Source organism: Magnolia sinica, chromosome 9, assembly GCF_029962835.1.
Source record: "Magnolia sinica isolate HGM2019 chromosome 9, MsV1, whole genome shotgun sequence".
Lineage (NCBI taxonomy): Eukaryota > Viridiplantae > Streptophyta > Magnoliopsida > Magnoliales > Magnoliaceae > Magnolia > Magnolia sinica.
The window spans coordinates 36,259,992-36,284,177 of record NC_080581.1 but is presented as its reverse complement, the minus strand read 5'-3'; the positions used below and the strand labels follow the sequence as shown (position 1 = coordinate 36,284,177).

At 37.9% G+C, this 24,186-nt stretch overlaps 1 protein-coding gene across 3 annotated transcripts in view; it reads left to right on the top strand.

Moving 5' to 3' along the window:
- The window catches only part of LOC131254855 (hydroxyproline O-galactosyltransferase HPGT3-like), a 48,479-nt gene extending 25,087 nt beyond the window's left edge, over positions 1-23,392 (top strand). The window contains exons 7-12 of one of the 3 annotated variants that reach the window (XM_058255553.1): positions 2,395-2,518; positions 2,651-2,738; positions 8,590-8,640; positions 15,537-15,608; positions 22,321-22,433; positions 22,985-23,392. In XM_058255553.1, coding sequence (XP_058111536.1) covers positions 2,395-2,518; positions 2,651-2,738; positions 8,590-8,640; positions 15,537-15,608; positions 22,321-22,433; positions 22,985-23,007 — 471 coding nt within the window. In that variant the 3' untranslated portion in view covers positions 23,008-23,392. Of the gene's footprint in view, positions 1-2,394; positions 2,519-2,650; positions 2,739-6,636; positions 6,742-6,858; positions 6,920-8,589; positions 8,641-15,536; positions 15,609-22,320; positions 22,434-22,984 lie in introns of those variants that run through there. The other 2 variants (XM_058255554.1, XM_058255555.1) reach the window with 2 other exon arrangements.
- Positions 23,393-24,186: the final 794 nt, after the last annotated feature.

Sequence of the window (24,186 nt, the reverse complement as noted above, 5' to 3'; positions counted from 1 at the left end):
CCTTCACGCCCTTTCTCACCTTTGCTCTTCAAGTCCTTTTATGTCTTCCTCTTGTCCTCTGTTCATGCTCTTTTAATCAAAATGCCCTTACTGGGGTCACTTGTTTTCTTAGCATATTGCCAAACCATCTCAATCGGCTTTCGATATATTTATTTCCAATTGGGGCTACTCTCCATTTGTTTCTAATGACCTCATATCTTAATACTAATCCTTCCTAGCCTTCCCATACATCCATTTCAATGATTCTCATTTCTGCCACATTCATCCATTGCTCATGTTGCCTCTTAATTGCTTGAACACTGTGCCCCAAATAGTATATCAGGTCTTGTAGTTGTCTAATAAAATTTCCCCTCAAGTTTCATGCTGTGATCAAATCACTCTCCTCAGTTTCAAAAAGCCAGCCATGTTCGTCTCCACAGTTCCTCGGCTCCAGTAACGCACAGCACATTAAAAGTGGATTCACTCTCAACCTCCTCCATACTGTTGCATTTGGCCTCCAATTTTTCCAATAACTTCTTGGGATTCATTCTCTTGAAAATAGACTCCCCAATACTCTCTGGCTGACAAAGAGCCAAAAATATTCCAAAGAAAGATCTCAGATTCTCAATTGTCTTCAACATGTGAAGCAGAGAACCCACTTTCACAATTGCATTGACATCTTCCTTTAATAATGTGTCCTTTAAAAGTAAAGTTCTTGTAATTTGTAGATATGAACTGGCACTCCAGAACTCCTTGTGGCCAGCATGAGATCTCTTCTTGAAACCTCTCTTGATTCGCAAGGGTTCCTAGTCCAATTACCATGACCATATGGTAGTTTTTTGGGTCCCCCCCCAATCTTTAACATCGCTGCCTGACAGTTTCTAGTACCTGATCACCACCATTCTGTTATGATTTCCTTTTGATCTTCTAAGTTCATCTCCACTAGGTTTCTACTTTCTAGTCCAATTTTTGCTCCTACCTTGAAGCTTATTACCATGAAAGAATCCAAGGCCCTCACAAGAGATGATCAAAATAGTAAGAATCCAAATTCATTTATCAAAAAAGGAAAAGAAAGAAGGAAAAGAGTAAGAACCCAAATTTGTCTACACTCCTAGTCCTAGCCTACAAGCATATCTGATAATCTAAAGAAGAAGAAACATTCAATCTGACTTGGTTTCTCTAATTTGAGAAGTTACATAGATGAACCAATATTGCAAGATGCCCATGCTCTTCTTCAATTACAAAGTGATTATGTAGTACTTATCCATAAGATATGAGAAGCTAAAAGAAAAATGGAATTTAAATTCACAATGTATGGTTGCAGTAAATGAAGATCAACTTTCTAGATGCATTGGCACCAATGAAAGATGCATGCAATTCATTTCAACGTACAATTGCAACACCATTTTTGTTATGTTTATAATCATACATGCAAATAATTCCCATAATGATAACTTCCCAAGAGCATCATGATAATGGTTGCCATAACCATGCCTATATTTCTATTTCACTCCTGAAAATGATTCCAATGATGTGCAACAAAGCTTCTCAAACTTAGAACATCACAAGAATGGATGAGTTGATACTTGGTTTTATTGTACTTTTCTTAAGCCCATATTATTATGTGTCTAATCCTGTCCTTCTTCAGCTTGGACATTGGTCACACTACTATTGGTATCTCATTTAAAAGATAATAGTTTGCATTAACTTCCAAAGACCATTTACAAATATTAAAAGAGTCAGTGAAAAATATTGATTTGAAAGTGAGAAATATTGAGTTGAAAGTTGAAACTGATTTTCAAGTTTGACTCAGTCATTCCAAGGAAAAAGTTACTGATTTTTGTAAAACACCATCAACTTGATCATTTGCGTTGCATAATTTTTCGTAAAGTTGGAGCTTCGACTTCAATACTTTAATTTCAAAGGAAAAAAAGAGTTGACTCAGCTGACTTCCAAGTTGCTGAACTAATCATATCCAGTACTTTGGATGTAGTACTAATGGGTTATGTTGATAAGGCTTTCTACAACCTTTAGAGAATTACATGTGCGAAGATCTGTTTTTATGTTGGAATTGAGTACAATCCAATGTAGCCTTTTGAAATGGAAATACTCCAAGGAATTCATGGTATGAAAATTGAGTTCTACCTGCAGATATCTAATTTCTCATTTGTTAGCCTGCTTGCCTTTGTATTATTCCATTAAACTATGCCGGTATAACCTATCAGTAGGTAAGCAAGTTCATTCGACCAATGATTCATTTTCATTTTCATTTTCTTTTCTTTATTTTTGGATATGACATCATTTGAAATGAATATAGATATCATTTGACACCAAGTCCCCTTTCTGGACTTACATTTGGAAGCAGAATATGTGATTTGTGGATTTTCTACTAGTTAATAGTCCTTCAACTTGTAGGAAGGTCATGAAGAAGCTCAAGAAGAGTTACCGAAGAAAGCAAAATTCTTCTTTAGTACTGCAGTTGAAACATGGGATGCAGAGTTCTATGTTAAGGTTGATGACAACATCAACCTTGACCTGGGTATAGTCTTTATTCCTTTTTTCTCAAATTATGATTCTAAAAATTACTGATCATATTTTCTTGCTGTTAATAATTTTTCAAACACACCTGAATGTCATGACTTTTTTTTTTTTTTTTTTGTGTGGCCTTCAGATGGGCTAATTGGAATCCTTGAAAATCATCGTGGGCAACAAGGTGCCTATGTGGGGTGCATGAAGTCCGGGGATGTGATAAGTGAAGAGTATGTACTTCTTGACTTAGCTAAATTTGATAAAAAATTTCTGAACTTCATATCATCTATGATAAATGTTAGTTTGGTGGAAGTTTGACCTTAATACCCATTGTATTACCAAATAGCATTGTCGGGGCTTCCTCTTGCTTACCCAATCATGTGAGCATTATTTGATTCAACTTCGAGCCTTTTGTCTGCATGGTGCATGAAAGGCTTTGAATCTTGCATCTTTAAGCACGAGTTTTAGTCATGTATCCAAACCACCATTGCACATAGGAACAATGTTTTAAATATCTTTATCGTGTAATGTATCGCACCCTTGGGATAAGGAAACACATCGGTTATTGCATGTGATATATTAGTTGTACCGCTTAATGTATCGCTATTGTTGGGAAACATGGGAACATTGGGAAATTGGTCGATTTTTTCAATGAAACATCACGGATTGTTGAAAAAGACATCAATAAACATTACAAAAAAGTGCACATAATAGGGGTTTCCTTTGTATGGGGTCCTAATATATGTGCTTTTCAATTGAGCTGATGCAAGTATATTCAAAGTCTATTCATATAATTTATAAACGTAAGAAGACATGTATGGAAACACAAGAAATCCATTCAAAAACAAAAGAAGAACCACTAAATTAGGTTACACACGTTGAATTTTGTGTTTGGATGCAAATATTGCAATTGATTTGCGAGAAATTGAGAAATTTCGATTTTTCTCAATTTTCTGCAACTTGACCCATCTCCCCTAAATCTCAAAATCGAAGTTCCAAATCCATGATTTCTCATGGAAAACATGAACAATCATAGATTTGTAACCATTTGACACTGGTTTAACATGATTTACAACAAAAACATGGAGAAAAAATTGAAAAATGCTCACTAGATCGAATAGGTGGGATATATTGTTTGATATCGTCGATATTTAAAACACAACATAGGAAAAGGTGTGAGCCCCACCTTCTAGTCAATTGAAGGAATTGAGCCATAAGGCTATACTGATGGATTGTGGGGCCCAATAATCCAATTAGATGGACCAACCGGTAGCCCGATTGGACTATGGGGCCCACAAATCTAGTTGGATGGTCCAATTAATGGTCTGATTGGATTCTAGGGTCATAGTTAAAGTTGTGTGGCCGTTTTTGTGGTCTGACTGACCTGTGGAGCGCTTCCTATCACAATCACACACACATTTTAGTTGAATTTGGGAGTCCCATAAATTCAAGTGTGTGGAACTCCAATGGTATAGGTACTACTGTAGGCATATGGTGACACACGCGTGCGTGCATGCTTGCATGCACACGCACATGCCCATGCACACACACCCACACACACACTTTAGTTGAATTTGGGAGTCCTAAAAAATTCAAGTGAGTTCACACACACGCACACACACACTCTTTAGTTGAATTTGGGAATCCTATAAATTCAAGTGTGTGGAACTCCAGTGATACATGCACCGCTGTAGGCATATGGTGGTACGGTCCCCTTGTGTATATATAATTGATGCCGTTAAGACTCTTCATCCAGTATGGATGTGAAAAGGCCAAGCTATATGTCCTAGAGGGGGGGTGAATAGGACAATGCCAAATAAAAACTTATAACAGCGGAATAATAAAGAAAATGATAGCCAAATTAAATAACAATGCAGGAAAGAAAAACAACCTCAAAATTCAGATCTTGAGAGGTTGATACAAACGTTGTTCTAAGGACAACCTTACACCAAAAACAGAGTTTATGATAGGACAACCTTATTTCTAGAAAGGTCTTTGTATCAAGTCTCAAACCGAAGAGGAATACAATAATAAATATAAACTGAATTGAAATAACTTGTAATTAAAGATGTATTGTTCTAGGGACAGCCATACACCATAAAAATGGCAGGGCAACCTTGCTGGAACAACTTTCAAATGAAATTGAAAATCAAGCTTATAAAGGAATAGCAGAAAGTAAATTCTAAGCTATTACAACATTCTCACAAAGCTTGAATTAAATAATTACAACATTCACCACCATACATACATCCCACAAAAATTAAAAGATTAAAAGAATAAATCAATCAACCACAACTCAAGGGATTATAGTGGTTCGCCTGTGTGTTCACCAACTGTTATACAACAGCCATACAAAAAGCTCCTAATATCCTCACACGGGATATTAGCGTTCACTAAAAATAGGTTTTCCCAGGTTCACCCAAAACCCTTACAATTGTGTCTTTGTCTGTGGGCTTACACAATTAAAAAAACCCCACTTCTGAGTTTTCCTGGCTCTCCTCAGATAACCAATATAACAAGATTTTTCTGGCAAATCTTGAAAAAAACCAAAATAATAGAAAGGAATTTACAATATGTAAAATACCTGAAAATCTCCTTCGTTGTAGCAGCCCGGTAGAACCAAATCAAAGTAGATGATTGAATGTCCAAGTTCAATGTCCAGTACTCGATTACAATGGTTCTAATTCTAATAGATTTTAAATTAAACCAAATAGGGCTTGCCTTAATTGATTTTGATTCCAAAGAAAGGGAATAATAATTCCTCTTTTCAAATCGGATTGGAATATAAGAAACAAAATCAATTAAAATAAAGCTAAGGAAAGAAGAATATTAAATAAGCACACTTAGCTTAGATGGAGCACAGAATTATCTCTCAGAAGTTCGACGAAGATTGGCTTGAATACTTTAATTAAATAGATGATTTCTTTTGAGATTCGTGCACTATTTATAGGTAAGAAGATCGGGTCTTCGACTGGTCTAGAGTGCTCTTCGACTAGTCGAAGCTCTAATAGATATTTGAAAAATCCGACGGGATTTGCTTTGACCGTTCTACGACTGGTCGTAGGTTTCCTTCGACTGGTCGTAGGTCCTGAATATCTTCGCTGGACTTCGAGTCGAAGAATGTACGATTGGTCGAAGATCAGTCGACACTGTTCCTATGACTGGTCGAACAGATTCCAGGACTAGTCGAAGGCTAACAGATTTTATCCGGAATTTGTAACAAACTTACGACTGGTCGAGGAATTTCTTAGACTGGTCGAAGCAAGTCTAGGACTAGTCGAAGAAGGCCTAGGACTAGTCGAAGAACAGACCAATCACATGTAAAATAACATTCGACTTATGTATCCGAAATGACCTACTTCTAAGGTCAACCTATGGTCAAACAAACCTCAATCATGAAGTATGGACATTGAAGCATTAGGAACAAGTGACCTTGAAGTATGAGCCATGAAGTCTTGAAATCTTGATGTAGATTAAACCTTGAAGTAGCTCAATCTTGAAAGTGGCTTGAGTTTCAGCTTGAGTTTCAGATTGAGTCTCAACTTGAGTCTTGAGATCAGCTTGAGTCTTGCCTTGTACTTTCTTTTCATTCAAGAGTCTTGTCTTGTGAGCAGTTCTTTCATTCAAGATCTTGAGTCTTGTACTTGAGAGCTTTGCTTGTTGTGAGCTTAGCTTGTTTATGAATGTTGATCCTTGAGAGAGCTTCACTTATGCAAGTTATATATAACAGAGTATAATAGTGATTTTGGCACTACAAATTTGACAACAAACAGGGATAGAAACTATAGCACTTACAGGATGAAGGGCCAGACCAAACTTCACGCCGTTTTTAGACTCAGGTGGGCCCCTGTAAAATTCAGGGGGTGGGTGTTCTATCCGAGCTCATTCCCTTTGTTCTGGCCCACGTGCTTGTATGAGGTAGTTCATGTACACACCAACATATGTGCCCGCATACACAGGCATATCAGACTGAAACCATCAATTACATGAGCCCTACCATTTATATCCCTTATTCTAGAAATCAGGCTGGTCCTTTTGTCAGGTACTCAACTATGTTAGAATAGTCGGACAGCTTAGAAAAACTCTCTAGAAGTAATTTCATCTGTTGATTTCTTTTGTAAATTGTAGTGCACCTATTGATCTAACCAGCCTATGCCAAGCATCAAAACAATGGGACCCACCTGATGGATGGCTTGGATTTCATGCTTGTGGACCATGGCGTCGCATTTGGTGGTGTGTGGATGAGATGTGTAGTTCATGTATTGGCTTAGCAAATGTCTTCTATATATTATTATTATTATTTATTAGAAATATCCAATGTATAATATATTTCGTGTCTCATGATTTTAGGATTTTGGCATAAGTGGGTTTAGCATATGGATGTATATAGGTAGCACTTCACAAGGTAATATGGAGTTTGTCAGAAGCTATACCAGATTTTACTAAATCAAGCTATATTTTTTATCCTTTACAAGATGGAGCTATGCATGGGCTTCATAACGATCCAACAAAATGGTGTCTTTGAAACAACAGAGGAGGGAATCTTGAAAATGTACAAAATGGTATGTGAGTTGCATAAGTCGGACAGATCTTCCATGTATACTATACTATCTAACAAAGGGAAAAAGGGGCCCTGAAGCAATGGAGACAGGAATCTTGAAACTGTACTGAATGGTATATGAGTTGCATAACTCAAACATAATTTCCATGTGCACCCTTCATTCTTCTTCTTCTTCTTTTTTTTTTTTTTCCATGGTTGCATCACAAGCACATGCAAAGATATGGCTTTGGTCATCATAATCATTGTAATAACGTTCTCACAGCCATTGTTCGAAGTATTCCCGATATTATCGAAATGTCCTTGATATTATCCGTATCTCCAGCTTGGTGATACCGATAACATTGGTAGTGATACCGATAACATGGTAGTATCAGAAATTCCAGGTATCAATGACGTATTGCTGAGTATCGCCAATGTATCACCAGTATTTTCAACTGCATAAATTCCAGGTGTTGCTTGTATTGCCAATGTATCGATATCACTAATGTATCGCCAATATTTTCGATAGTGTAAATTCCAGGTGTCACTTGTATCACTAGTGCATTTGGTGATATTTTGATAATATTGCCAAAATCTTGTTTATTTAAAAAAATTCATTACAAATTTTATTTTATTTTATTTTATTTATTTATTTATTTTTTTTAATGGGCGTATGGTTGTATGCAATGTTCAATTTGTCAACAATAACAACATTGGTGATATCGAGACCATAATCTTTCACTTCCTTTCTAGTTGTCGACGATTTCTTAGCGAAATATCATGTGTTGTCGATGATTTGAAATATCAATGGATGTTTGGATGGATGGTTGGATGGATAAATAGGATGGTTGGCTAGATCAATGGGATGGTTGGACTAATTTCTTACGGCAATACATGCTTTTAATCCCCCATTAAATGGAAACTTATTATGTAAGCATTCTCTTTGTAAATTTTTTATTCCTAAATATGTAGATGTGTATTTTAGCATCTCCCGAAGTTTCACTAAAAAAATTCACTAATTTTCGTATGTTTCTCTGCATTTCTGGTTATTGGCAATATCGCTATTGTTTCCGTATCCCTGGCCAGCGAAACTTGTAGCAATACCAATACTTCGAACACTAGTCTCCGTTATATGTAGTGTCGGTCATCGAGAATGTGATCTTGTTTTTGTTAACTGATATTGATAATGTACTTTTATGTATCTCAAAAATATAATGCATTGCTTTTGAGTTTGTGTTGGCATGTTTTGATTTCCGATACTCACCTTGTTGTCAATTATTCTTTCAGTAGTATTTTCCTAGAATAATTTCATGAAACACCTCACACAACAACAATTGATACGGACTTTTTTGTTTAATGAGATTGTCTTTTTTTTTTTCTTTTTTTTTTATGTCTCTATTAGTTTTGGTATCATTTTATTGAAAATTCATAGTTCTTTACTTGTAAGGAAACACCTTTATGCTACTTTTAGAAGCATTTATTATTTAAGATGATCTACTCTTAGCCTTCTCAACATCACAACCTTTTAATAACATTTTCAGGGGAAAGGCATGGTATGAACCTGACTGGTGGAAGTTTGGGGATGGAAAGTCGTAAGTATCTGTCACAAAGCTGGGTGTTGGTGGTTATGATGCAATACTGCTTATATTCGGTTTCTATTTGGTGAATCAACTTAGTTTGATTCTTTGGAGTGTTTGTTTCTGCTTGGTGTGCTTTTTGATTATTGAGAATTAACTTACCAATGATCATTTTTGTATTCTCATGAATATAAAAAATACTTCGGCTGCTGATTAGTGGATAAAAAAAAAAAAACTTCACAATATGTTGAAGAGTTTTCTTGGAAGAGAGTATTAGCATTCCATTTGAACATCTGAATGTTGAAGAACTTCACAATATGTAGTGTTGTCCCCTGTGCACAATTTGAAAATGTTTTTAGGGGATTATGTCATTATATATTATGTAATTACAGTTTTCTTTATATTCATTAGATATGCTAGATATATCATTTTCATTATTTTGTTATCATTTTTACATGAAGCTGTTATTTGAACTAATACAATGATGATTCCCAAAGTTTGTTTGGTGAATTTTCTTGGTATTAGTCCTAGTACCTTCAAGAGCGTGATTCAACTTATTTAAAGAATCACGGATTGGATCATTGTCTTCATGAATGCTTTTATCCCTTCCATTTCCATCTTAATAATATAGAACAACAATTTCCATGGGCATGGCATCTCAGTCCTCAGAGGATACCCACCTTGACAACAATACTAGAATTCCCTTCAATAATCATTGGACCATTGAAGTGTGTTTAGACGATATGCAAACTGTCCTGTAAAGCAAGGATTTCGCCTTTGCTTGAACACGTGACATGGCTCAGTAAAAGCCACCATGGTGCACCTCTGTCATCATGCACCACTCCATCCAGAAGTAGGACTTATGATAAAACAATCACTGAAATTGAACTTAATGTGGCCCAGTGGAGCGGGCTCCCAACCTTCATTCGCTTGGGCCTCTTTTTTTTTTTTCCCCCAACCCATCGATCTCCCCTTCCAATCTCGAATGAGATCTCCTCATTGGAGACCCCTCCTAAACTCCAGCCTTATGCTCCACCATATTGGACATCAAAAAAGCTTTCCATAGTGATATTTTGTTTTTAAAAATTCCTTTGTTCCTTTCTTTCCATAAGATTCGTATAACAACAATGCTATTCAATTTATCAATTTAATGGCCGATATATTAATAAGATATTATCAGTACCATTGGTTAGCAATATATAGGGTGTAATAACAAGCATAGATGGTATCACTAATAGTATCATTGATCCCTTCTGGATATATCTTTGTATTGATAATATTGTGATATATTGGCAAGGGTCTAATGTTATATACTTAGTATCAATTGATACTTGCGATATTTCACAAGTAGCAATCAACACTAGCGATGCATGCGAAAGTAGTCTAAAAGTTTTAGAAGTCCACAAATTTTTTTAATTTTTAATTTTTTTAAAGCATTTTCTTTGCCCAATTTTTTGGGGATTTATTTATTGGTGTGTTTTAATAAATCTACTCGAGTTGTTTCGCATCACAAGACGAATTTAATGCCGACCCCTGTGTAAGCCTACAATAATTGGGAACTCGCTTGTCTCTGCACTAGTAGTCCTGATATTTGTAATTGCTCCCTCATACATTTCCTTAACAATGTCAATATATCCTCTTAAAACCATAGTGTGCCATAACAGTCGTTACGGGACCGTAAGGGCCATTGCGTAAAGGTAATGGTGAGAACTGTTATACGTTACGGGGTCATAAAGGTCATAATGGCTGTTACGGAAAAAAATGACCCGTATAGGCTGTTACAAACCCCATGACAACCTTTTACACCACCCGTAAAGGTTGTAATGGCCCCGTAACAGTCCATGATAGGGTCGATACAGGTTTTTTGGTTTTTTTTTTTTTTTTGAAAAATAAAAATAAAAAGAGAGACCGTAACAACCATTACGGGAGCCGTAATTGCTGCTATAGCCCGTATCGTAAAGATAACGGTGATGGCCGTTTTGACCACTGTTAGCATTATGGAATACCTTGCTTGAGACTCATTTATTTTCCAACACCCATTAGATTAAGTATCTAGGGATCCTATCGTATGCTTTCTCTAAATCAATAAAGACCATGTGGAAATCCTATCCATTCTCCTTTCCCTATATTTCTCCATCAATTGTCTAAATAGGAAAATAACTTTAGTGGTAGATCTCCCAGGTTTTTTTTTTTTTTTTTTACACGCGCACACACCACCACACACTCACACCGTAGTGGAATTTCACCACCTATGGATACTCGAACCCTTGACAGGGTGTTGAAACTCCTAAGAGTCTCCCAAGCATGAAACCAACTAATTTTCTAATACCTTTGTCTCATGCCTTAGTTTTTGCTCAATCTCTGTCCAAGAGTTTTATAGTGTGATTTTTTTTTTTTCAAAGTTTCATAGAATGACTCATAAGTTTAATCCTACGATAGTTAGTGCAACTCTCTGTCTTTGAGCTCACAATCTTGTTGAATAAGTTTTTCAACAAAAATTATCTTATATCTCCCATACACTTCCAAAACTCTATTGGTATACCATCTTGTCCAAGGGCCTCTCTTGTTTTCATCTTTCTCAAAGCTTTCTTCATTCAGATATCATAATCCTATGAAAGTATGTATGGTATCCAGCATTATTTGAGTTTATGGTTCCTTCTATTCCTATGCTCTAAGAGTGTGATGCAGGACGTGAATTTAAATATGATATGCAAGATTTCAGGCTTAGATCACACCAATTCAGAAACAATCACACAAATTCCACATCCCATATGAAAATCCAAACATTCAATTAAAGGGGAATCTATGCGGGTCCAAGCCGACACAGGTTATGACTGGACCAATAAAAATTATAAACCAAACAATGTCAAAGGGAAATAAAATCAACTACTCATGCATAAAAATCAGTCCCTAATCCAAGGGATTCCCTAATTTCAATTCAAGGAACCCTAAGGTGATAAAAAAGGGCAAATCAATTAGGGATCATGTAATCTAGGGTTAGAATTCATGAAAAGCGGCTATGAGAGGATAAAAGATGATAAAAACCTGAGCCAAAAGATGATCCCGCGTGTGCACAGCAACAATGGCCCAGACGGACGTGCCTGTGATCCCGGCCCCACGTGTGTGGGGCCCACTATTCAGAAAAAGGTCACGTTGGCCCTGGTCGGCCAGGGATGGACTCCAAAACCCCCAAATCTCAGCTCGATCCGATCTACGGTTTGTGCGTGGTGTTCCGCCGAAGTTTTAGCTCGCCTACGGGCCGAAATCTGGAAACCTGCTGTAATGAAGAAATCTGATGCAACAAAAGGACAAATTTGAAGTACGGATGGTGAGGGAAGATGGAAAAAAAAGATGATGGAAGATGGGGGTGAATTGGGATTGATGTGGCTTCGCACCACGGTAGTTAGCCCTTCGAAAAGGGAGGGCTTTGCACCCACTTTTGAATTCTTCCACAACTCACGAAGAGAGTAGAAAAATAAAGCAGGAATTTTTTTATTAACTTCAATGAATCAAAAAAACTACAAGGGGTGCCTATTTATAGGGAGAACCCTATACCCAAAAACTCGCACCATGTGCAACACCTATTACTTGGCGATGAAGTAAACTAAAATAAAAACCAAACAAGAAAATCGAAAGCGTTCACGATGTTCTAAATGATAACAATAAGCAAAACCTAAAATATAAAACCAATCCGACGAGTGGGCCACGATCATGAGATCCCATGGTGGGCTTTTCTTTACTATCGGGCCACTTTTTCTGAACCAAAACTTGACTTCTAGCTAGGAAGCCCTCTCTGGACGTCGTCATCGAGCCATATCGATGGTGGGGGTCCTCCTTCTGCGTACGTACGTGCGTAGGGGTGGTGGTGTGCGGGCGTGCGTGTGCACGATGTCCTCATCAGAGTGGTTGTCATTTAACAAGCTATCAAAAAATAGCTTTTCTGCCTTTCGCTGATCTCATTGCCTTTTATTAGTACCTTTTTATTTTATTACTCTTAATGTATCTAACATGATCTAGTACCTTTTTGTTTTATTACTCTTAATGTATCTAACATGATCTAGTCCCCACCCTTCTCTCTCATTTATGCAAGTTTGAGCATCTTTTTGACATTTTCTTGTCTCCAATCTATTGTAAAGATCATCATAAGCCTTACATGTAGCGTTACTATTTTCTTAGTGGTCTTTTGTTACTATTATGTAGTTCAAAATTTTCACCATTTCTAGTCCCTTGTCAAGCTTTGAAATATGAATTATTCTCGTGAATAGCTTTTTGTACATCGTCATTCCACCACAAATTTACTTATATGATTGGCTTTTCCCTTTAGATACACCTAAAACATCTTTTGCCACTTTGATAATGCACTCTGCCATCTCATTCCACATAACATTTACTTTTTCCTGCTTTCCTTCTTCCATCAATTTATTCTAAGTAACATTGTTTTCTCTCATTTTAAATTCCATAACCTAGTTTTTTTACGACTATTAATTTCACTCTATTCCATCTCTTAATGTAAACATCCATAACCATTAACCTATATTCCGCAGTCAATCTCTCTCCTAGTATAACCTTGCAATCCTTACATATTGATTGTTTTGTTTTCCTAAGTAGAAAGAAATCTATTTGGCTTGTATATGATCTACTTTTGAAAGTTATTAATGTTCATCTCTCTTTTTAATGTATGCCATAGAAAAATCAAGGACAACATCTCTATTTCATTTCATCTTCCAAACCATATCCTCTATGTATGCTCTCATATTCTCTACTTTCTTTTCCTATGTGATCATTTAAGTCTACTCCTACAAATATCTCCTCTCCATTCGGAATTCTTTGTATTAGTTTATTCATATCCTCCCAAAATTGTCTTTTGATTCTATCTTCTAAACCTATCTGTGGCACAAGTGCACTAATAACATCGATTATTTCCTCTCTTAATACAAGTTTTATTAAGAAAATCTTATCACTTACTCTCACATCTACAATTTTATCCTTAAATTCTTTACCTACTAGTATCCTTAGCCCGAACCCCTTTCTATTATTGTCCTTTTCCTATTTTCCAAAGTTTTATTCATTAATTTCTCTACTTTGGTCCCTTTCCACTTAATCTCCTAATGCAAGCTATGTCAAGTCTCATTTGTTTCATCATACCTACTAACTCCATACTCATCAATGTTCTTATATTTCGTGTCGCAAGACGAATCCTATTCTCCTGTACTAGCTTCTTTACCTGCCCACATCTAGAATGGCACCGGGACCCTCACTTCTTATAGCAACTGAGTGTTGTTGCAATGTGTCACTTTTGGGGAATGCCTTAGCCAACCCTTTCCCATTTCTTACTACACCCTGGCATGAGTTTGGAATGCCATATTGTTTGGGTTCGTGATGAAAGTTATGGCATAAATTTGACACCAGTTGCCAACCTAATGCAACCCTCCTTTATCGGGTGTTGGGACTAGCAATGAGAGCACAAAACTCCCACAGACTATGTAATTGACTATTGTGTAAGTTGACAACAATCAAGTGTTATCTAATAGTCTAATATATAGGTTGATTCAGTGTTCAAAGTCGGTATCGCTACAAGTTTCGCTGGCCGAGGATATAGAAACAATATCGATATCGCTGATAATATCGCTGATAACCGGAAATGTGGGAAAACATGGGGACAATGGTAGAATTTTTAGTGAAACTTTAGGAGATGCTAAAATACACATATTTGCATAGTTAGGAATAAAAAATTTGCAAAAAGAATGTATATATGTAAGTTTTCATTTAATGGAGGCTTAAAAGCAGGTGTCATCGTAAGAAACAGTCCGACCATCCAATCATCCATCCAACCTTCCAACCAAATATCCATTAATATTGCAAAATATTGGCAACTATTTTACCAAAAAATCATCAACAACTAGAAAGGAAACGAAAGATTGTGGTCTTGATATCGCGCATGTTGCGATAATGATAATATTGATATATTATCAAGATTAGCAATGACAAATTGAAAATCGCATAAAACAATGTGCTCATAAAAAAATGAAATAGAATTTTTTTTAAAAATTTATTTATTTATAAATAAACAAACTTTCTGTGATATCTCTATGATGGTGATATGATTGAAATATCGCTGATGCACTTGTGACGCAGGCGTTACCTAGAATTTACGCAGTTGAAAATATTGACGATATTGATACATTGGCAATATAAGTGACGCCTAGAATTTACACAATTGATAATATTGGTGATATCGATACGTTGGCGATACTTAGCGATACATTGTTGATGCCTAAAATTTCTAATACTACTGGTTTTATCGGTATCACTACCAGTATTATCGGTATCGCCAAGCTGGAGATGATGATAATATCGGAGATAATTCAAACAACAATCAATGAGTTATTTGTTGAAACATATCTTGCAGAAAGATGTTGCCTATATCTCCAACCTCCTTATGTTTTCCGTTCCAAATTAGCCGATCAGGATAAATGGTTATTTTGCAATCTGTATCACTAGTTTCACCAACCTGCGATTATTGTTTATACTCGTCATTTCTTAAGACAGTTTGAACTTGAAATGGAATATATAGATTTGTATTTTGGTTTATGCAATATCAGGCATATGACATGATACTATGCATGCACAGTCTAATAATAATACCATTGGTCATTTCATATATTACCAACAAATTGTACTTGTTAACATGTGTATACACTTAGTACTATGTATTAGAGCGACCAACATGATCCTATCCTAGCAAACCATGTATTGGAGGAGGTAGCAACCAGGTAATCTTGACGAAATGCATATCGATGGTACAGAGGATATCTAGGCATGAAAGAGCTTTCTTTTACTGTGGAAGTTCTTATTTTTATATCATATTTGCATTTAATCCCCCATTTCACCATTGAGAACTTTTTTTACAGATACTTTCGACATGCTGCTGGTTCATTGCTTATACTGTCCAAAAATTTGGCTCAGTACATCAACATAAACAGGTGAGTATCATGTTGTTACTTGTTAGTTATGCTGTGAAGTACTCTGGAGTTCATGACTTATTGCATGAGACTTGTCAATGAGTTAGATTCTACACGCTGCATAGTCTTGACTTGCAAGGTTGTACTCACACATTCATGTATACCTGCATATATGTATATCTATCAGTGTTTTTAAAAGTTGAATACAATGTTTGAGGTGTCCATGTCTGCTGAGAGGCGAGGAGTTAACCTTGAGGCACGATGCATAAGCCTCTTGAAACACATCTGTAGGTTCTTTCTATCTAATGTAAAATCTATAAATACATTAAACAAGTTGTGAGGTGTCCATGTCTGCTGAGAGGCAAGGAGTTAACCACAAGGCACGAGGCATAAGCCTCTTGAAACACTTCTGTAGGTTCCTTCTATCTAATGCAAAATCTATAAATACATTAAAAAAGAAGTCCTTCAAACAGTGGCCCTCCTATGTGGCAGACCTCTTTGATCTACCCCTTTTATTTTATTATTTGGATTTCTTTTTGGTGAAAATTGTGATAGAATAGAGAGAAGATGGTTTTGCAACTGACACGAGAGTTATTAAAGAGAAAGACTTTGATACTTTTGCAGAGTGATGGATGATATGCAGGCACCTTGAAATTAATTGACAAATGCACCCATGGCATACAGTTAGATGATCCAAATTATGGTTCCCATCTTAGATGTGCATGAACCAAAAATTACACTTATTTGATTATCTGACTTTTGAAGTGGTAGATATTTATTGGATGGTGAAAAATGAAAAAACATCAAATAATGCTATTTCAACAAACAAGTATCCACGAATTTAATCTTTCAAAATTTAAAAAAAGAAAAAAGAAATCTTAAGAAAAAAGTATGCATGAATCAGGGGTTAAGATTATTCAACCATTCTAACTTCAGTACTGTGACTTAGGGCCCATTTGGATACCACCCAATTAGTAACTTTTTAACTTATGTTAAGTTAATAAGTTACTTTTTAACTTTAGTTTGGTATGCACCATTGTAACAATAACTTATGTGATAAAAGTTACTTAATTCCAAGTTTTTAATTTTTGCTTTTCAACTTTTAACTTTTAATTTTTCTACATCTCTCTCTCTCTCTCTCCCCATGTGATGGATGGTCCATATCAAAGGATGCCCCACATGATGGATGGTCCCACATTAAAGGTGGGGCCCACACAATGGGCGGTCCACATCAAAGGTGGGCCCCACATGATGGGGGATCTACATCAAAGGTGGGCCCCACATTATGGATGACCCACATCAAGGTGGGCCCACAAGATGGATTATGCACATCACAGGTAGGCCGCTAATGATGAATGGCCCATATCTATAGTGGGCCCCACATGGTGGACGACCCATAGAGAATGTGTATCAAAGGTGGGCTCCACATGAGGGGTGATGGATATTATAGGTGGCCCCACATGATGGATGACCCACGTCATGGTGGGCCCCATATAATCGACAATCCACATCAAAGGTCAGCCCCTAATGATGAATGACCCACATCCAAGGCATGCTCGCATGATGGACGATCCACATCAAAGATGGGGCTCACACGATGGATGGTCCACATCAAAGATGGGTCCCACATGTTAGGCGATGGACATTGAAGGTGGACCCCACATGATGGATAATTTATTTTGATGGTGGGCCCACATATAAGCCATATCAAGGTGGGCCCCACATAATGGACGATCGACATCAAAGGTACTGATGATGAATGCCCCACATCCAAGATGGGCCCCACGTGATGGACAACTCACATTGAAGGTGGGGTTCACATGATGGACGATCCACATCAAAGGTGGGCTACACATGACAGGAGCTGGATGCTAAAGGTTGACCCCACACGATGGCCAATAACATTGATGGTGGGCCCCACATGATAGATGACCCATATCAAGGTGGGTCCCACACGAGGACAATTCACATCGAAGGGTGGCCCCTAATGATGAATGACTCACATTGAAGGCGGGCCTCACTTGATGGATGACTCACTTCGAAGTTGGGCCTTGCATGATGGACAATCCACATTAAAGGTGGACCCGCATGATGGACAACCCACATCCAAGGTGGGCCTCAAATGATGGATAGCCCACATTAAAGGTAGGCCCTACATGATGGATAACTCACATCAAAGGTTGAACGTCTACATCAAAGGTTGGGCCTATATGATGGACGGTGGATATTAAAGGTGGATTGAACAATGATGCAGAACAACTAACCACTTACTCTAAAAGCTCGAACTGATAGAGCATGGCGAATCAATCCCTTTATCTCATAGCCCAGGCCCCACTTGCCATGGGTTGTCCTCGGCCAAACCCCCTTGTGGGCCCCGCATACATGGGTCTCGCCTCCCACAAGCCACTCGCCTCACACGGGCTGCCCACTCCGAGTGTGCCCCTGCATCTCATAGGCCACCCCACTCGAACCCGGTGTGAAAATGCCATTGCATTAATCACCTCCGGTGAGGAGTCTCGAACATGAGACCTCCCGCTTTGATACCACTTTGATACAGGATAACTAACCACCTGCTCTAAAAGCTCAAACCGATAGAGCGTGGCGAATCAATCCCTTTATCTCATAGCCTAGGCCCCACTTCCCATTAGTTAGGTCCTTAATCGAACCCCCCTTGTGGGCCCCACATCACATGGGTCTCGCCTCCCACGAGTAACCCGCCTCACACGGGCCGCCCACCTGGGGTGTGCCCCCGCATCCCATAGGCCACCTCACTCGAACTTGGTGTGAAAATTCCCTTGCATTAAATAAACTTGAGGGATAAGTAATTATGCGATGTTAAAAACCAAACATATTTTTCTACTTTTTGGCTGATAAGTATGTTGTTTACCAAACACACTTATCTACTAAATAAGTAGAAGCTAAGATAAGCTACTTGAGGCATAAGTAATTTATGTAAAGTAACTTCGATCCAAATGCCCTCTTAGGGACATCCGGTTCCACAATTTAGTTGGTTTAACAATTTTTAAGTGCTTGGGTATTAAGCCGTATAGGTTGCCTGGGTATCATATAACTCCCCCTTACTACTTACCACAATGAGGTTTACTACAATACATTTAGTGTATGACTTTGTGCAATACAACACATAGAAACTTTAGAACTAATAGTTGTAATTGAGGTCCTTTTAATGATCGAAACTATTTATATGATGAGCCACACTTTGGATGGGGGATACTAAAAGATACTCTCAGAATGAAGTATTTCAGGTCTTTAATTATTAAAATATGAAGTAGAGCAGCTATATGCAAAGGATGAGATCAAATGATCAAAAGGTTGAAAATATTCAAGTCTAAAAGTTTTAAAATTTGTTTCCTATCCCCCATCCATGGTGATGGCCATCAAATAATTAGTTTGGATTGTTGAAATATAATCCGAGATTCAAATGCTGAAGTCGCAATGTACTACATGATAATATATTGTGATGTATTCATCTTGGCATGTGCTCCATGCGTGTGTCATGGTTTCCTAATAGTATGAAAATACAGACAGTAGAGTAAATTGAGAATTTATTCTAAAAATTATATAAAAATTGTATGGAATATACTTTCATATTTTCATATGACTTATTTGTTGTGTATTTCCTGTTCCATTAGAACTACATTTAAATACGAAATATAACACATTATTGAATAAAAATAATTAGTTCGGATTGTTGAAATATAATCCCAGATTCAAATGCTAAAGTCGCAATGTACTACATGGTAATATATTGTGATGTATTAATCTCGGCATGTGCTCCATGTGTGTGGCATGGTTTCCTAATAGTATGAAAATACACACAGTATAGTAAATTGAGAATTTATTCTAAAAATTATATAAAAATTGTATGGAATATACTTTCATATTTCATATGAATTATTTGTTGTGTATTTCCTGTTCCATTAGAACTACATTTAAATATAAAATATAACACACATTTTTGAATAAAAATGCATGACCAGAACATGAATCTCTACTATATATAATGAGAATAGCCAGGCAAAAATTTCCAGGCAGTTGTTTTCCAAATTACTAAACTATTCATTATTAAAGGGAAAGAGAGCGATCTTAAACCAGATTAAAGGGCATTTAAGTAATTTGCAAGGTGACCATGTTTGGTTAGAGGTCATCTGTCCATGAGAAATACTTTGGCAAAGGTGATGGTTGATATGCAAGCACTAAGCAAATTTACACATGGTGTATAATTAACTCAAACTAAACCGTCCAAAGTGTGTGTCGTACTTTAGATGGCTCCTAAACTGAAAACTACACTGATTTAGTTTTCCAACTGGTTGATTGTTGGACATTTTATTGGACTATCAACATGCAAAGAGTCCACGGTCTGAATTCCACAAATGAATGCTCATCAGTTGGACGCTAGTAGCTTAATTTTGAATAATGACCTATCTATAGTGTGTACCATGACTTGGTTTGTTGAGTTAATGCATGTCGTGTGTACAACTTGATTGCTTGAGTATCACCATAACACTCTGCTAGCATCCAAAATAACTCCCCTTTCACACCCTTTCTTTACCACTGTACTATTTCTCACAAACAACTTCCTCTCTCTCCATGCATATTGCACATGTCATGCCTACCAGTAACAGATGAGGAAAAGGTGATGTAAATGGTAAACCAATTATCATTGAATATTTAGGATAGCAGAATAAAATCTATAGGGTTCATTCATCCATTACATAGGAAAGAGTGGTAGAAGTAATTGACTCAACTCTCAAATGTAGTTAAAGAATATAAAGTTTGTTTTATTCAACTCCTTGAGTATTCCGTTATAATGTTTAGAGGGGCAAAAAATGGTGAAGTAATATAAACAAAAAAGTTCATGATTTCTGCTCTTAACAAGTGTAAAGCATACTAGAGGCATAGACTTACCATATGCTTCACTATTTGAGGCATATTAATGTAGGGGCATTTTCACACCGGGCCCGAGTGGGGTCGCTTGTGGGATGCAGGGGCACACTCGGGGTGGCTGTGGCCCACGGAGGAGGTCTCGTGTTCGAGACTCCTCACGGGGGGTGATTAATGCGCATTTCACACCAAGCTCGAGTGGGGTAGCCCGTGGGATGTGGGGACACACTCGGGGTGGGCGGCCCATGTGATTTGGGACCCACGAAGGGGGTTCGGCCGAGGTCCTAACCCATGCGATGTGGGGCCTGGGCTATGAGATAAAGGGATTAACTCGCCATACTCTAACAGTTCGAGCTTTTAGAGCAAGTGTCTAATTGTCCTGCATCAAATTGGTATCAGAGCAGGAGGTCTCGTGTTCGAGACTCCTCACTGGGGGTGATTAATGCAGGGGCATTTTCACACCGGGCTCGAGTGGGGTCGCTTGTGGGATGCAAGGACACACTCGGGGTGGGTGCGGCCCACGGAGGAGGTCTTGTGTTCGAGACTCTTCATTGGAGGTGATTAATGCGCAGTTCACACCAGGCTCGAGTGGGGTAGCCCGTGGGATGCGAGGACACACTCGGGGTGGGCGGCCCATGTGATTTGGGGCCCACGAAGGGGGTTCGGCCGAGGTCCTAACCCATGCAATGTGGGGCCTAGGCTATGAGATAAAGGGATTAATTCGCCATACTCTAACAGTTCGAGCTTTTAGAGCAAGTGGTTAATTGTCCTGCATCACATAAGCCTCATGCACGATATGCTTCGGCATTTATGCATCACGGTATTTTGAGACATTCAAGGTGGAAGCTTCTTTGCATGCCTTTAGAGCATTGGTGTGTTTATGTGTGAACTAAGCATCCAAAGTAAATGTAACAAGAATTCAAAATGCTTTCCAAGAGGGGGGAAGGGAAGAAGCAATGGGCATGCACATGCTGGGTGGTACATGTCGGCAGAGTCTGTAAGGTTAGGCTAAAAGTAAAGCCAGACGTGAAAGCTAAAAAAGAGAAGTTCATCTTGCTACTTGGTAACGGCTTTTATACTTTTATGCACATTACCATTTATTTGAGAGAAAGGTGGAACCTACAGTGCAGAAGAGGATTCATGTAGCTGACCCCAATTAATTGGGATAAGGCTTAGATGATGATGAGGATGTGGAACCTTACAGTATTTTATTGCAACCCTTTTCTTTCAGAAAAAAAAAAAAAAGAAAAAAGAAAAAAAAGATGACAATATTTGGTGGAAACTGCACTGATTGTTGCAAGGTTCGTATCCTGACATTTGGTTGCTGACCAAGATGACAATACTAGAATACTTTTGTTGGAACTATGCAAAACATTGCCATATTGAGACTGTCCTGATTCCAAATGCAACATATGCACACTAGTAACAATACTACCATAGACAATAAAGGTTCAATTATAGAGTTTCCATGCACTAGTAACAATACTACCATGAAAATCAGGCTGGTCGGACTCATGTGGGACACGGTTTTATAAAGAGGTTTAGAGAAACTAGAGCCAGTTTTCTGCAGTCGTAAATTAGTTTCATGAACTACGGCTTACCTGATAGTGGAATGACCTGGTTCTTCAGCCAGTACATACAACATTGATGGTTGAATTGGATCTCATAGGTGCCAAGGTGGCACATATTACATTGTGAGCCAACCTTGTACACACGAGTGAGCATTGCGAAGCCCAGTTCTTGCATATTCTGCAAAGAAATCAATCTGTGGATTTTATTTTATTTTATTAACCTTTTATGCACAGAGTTCTAATTGTTTGTGTATGTGCAGTGCATCCCTGCAAACCTATGCTCATGATGACATATCAGTAGGTTCATGGATGATGGGGATTCAAGCTACCTATGTTGATGACAACCTTCTTTGCTGCAGCAGCTCTAGACAAGGTAGGTGACATGGAGGCAGATTCTGACTGGAACACTAGATCAGGATGTAACATTTGTCACCCAGCAAGCAAATAAATTGACGTGGCAGGTAGGGTAGTGGATCCAGAACATCCATCTTGTCGGTCCTGTCCGTGGCTGGCGTGGTCGAAAATCACACTGAACTGATTATCCTAGCCTTCGGTATTTCTTGTTGAGTATCACCTTCAGCCATGTGGTCCACTTGAAGCCACCTTTCGTCTCACTATGATGGTCCATTTAATGTGGTTTTCATCTGTGTGCTGTTCAAGGATAGGACCCACCAGTTCGACAGTTTAGATCCACACCTCACCTGCTACATATCAGGTATTAGGCGGAGGAATGCCCTTTCCTGCTACAGCGAGCTGAAGGCAAAACCTCCTCAGTCATACATTTTTCCGATGTTTTTCCCTTCCGTATTCACATTATCTGGTAGTTTTATCTCATTACAAATCTTATGCTTCTCTCCTTTTAATGCTTCAATGAACTGATTACATCGTAATAGTAATAACTAATGATTTATCTCTTGTTTACAGACAAGGTGTGTTCCATTGCTTGATGAGCAGAGCACATTTTTCGTGCCATCTTGGTGTGCAGCCTCTCACCCTTTACGACAGATCTTGGCCTTGCTTCGCCTTCATTAGACTCTTGAATCCATTATTTCAGAATCTAGCCTAGGAACCGATATGCTTTTTAAAGCATTCTTCTTTTTTTTTTTCCTTTATCATTTAAGTGGGCCCAAAAGTGGCGAGGACTTCAATTTATCAAGAAAACTTCAATGGGTAATTCATCAGAGTAACCAATGAGAAGATTTTACCCTTGCTCTTGCAAGAAATGAGAACAATTTACCATCATTTAACACAGATTGTTATTGGATTTGTATTTAACATGACAAAATACAATGCAATCACACATCTATATGTATAGAGATTTGTTAATGTTAATGCCGGGAAAGGTCAATCTGCAGAAGATGTAGTTTGTGGGACAACTACCACCTTTTGCAGCCATAAATGTTTTATTCGTTTGAAAACAGTCATTGAACATTAGGAAGACAAATGAAAACCATTCTAACTCATTTTTGCTCAGCTTGCATAACCAATGTGTCAGTGTCTATCAGTAAATCAACTTTATTCATTTTTGTTCTCCATATGCTATGGTCATTGAGATATTTGGCCTGCAACCATCTGTCCAACTGAAGAATGCTCCACAAGAAAATTCCAGAGCTGCTTTGCCATATGTTGCATTCGAGGGCCTTAAAAGGTTTTTTTATACCCAGGCTCTGGACTTTCTTTTGTTGACAGATATTATCCCAGCAGATAGTATGAAAGGACGTGCTTGTATCAGCTGACAATTATTTTTGGAGAAGTCCAAAATAGCACAAGAGAGCTGAGAGAAGAATTAATGAGTCGTAAGCTGCCAGTGAAGGATAACAGGGAAGCTTTCCATCCCATGAAGCTGGTCAGGATCCAATCAAGGAGGGCGTTGTAACTGGAAAGCTTCAATATGTGTGCCTAATCAAGGCATACCTAAATATTTTGGTAAGGAGAACTCCCTTCTGCGTTTGACATGGGCTGAGGATTTCTTCCATTGCTTCCAGCTTGGTAGAGAAGAAAATGGTAGATTTATGATAATTAATTTTGAAGCCTGCATGCTTATGAAATTCATTGAGAATAGCTTTGAGGTGGTAGATGGAGCTGTTTGTCGATGCTAAGGAACACCGTAAGGTCATCAATGAAAG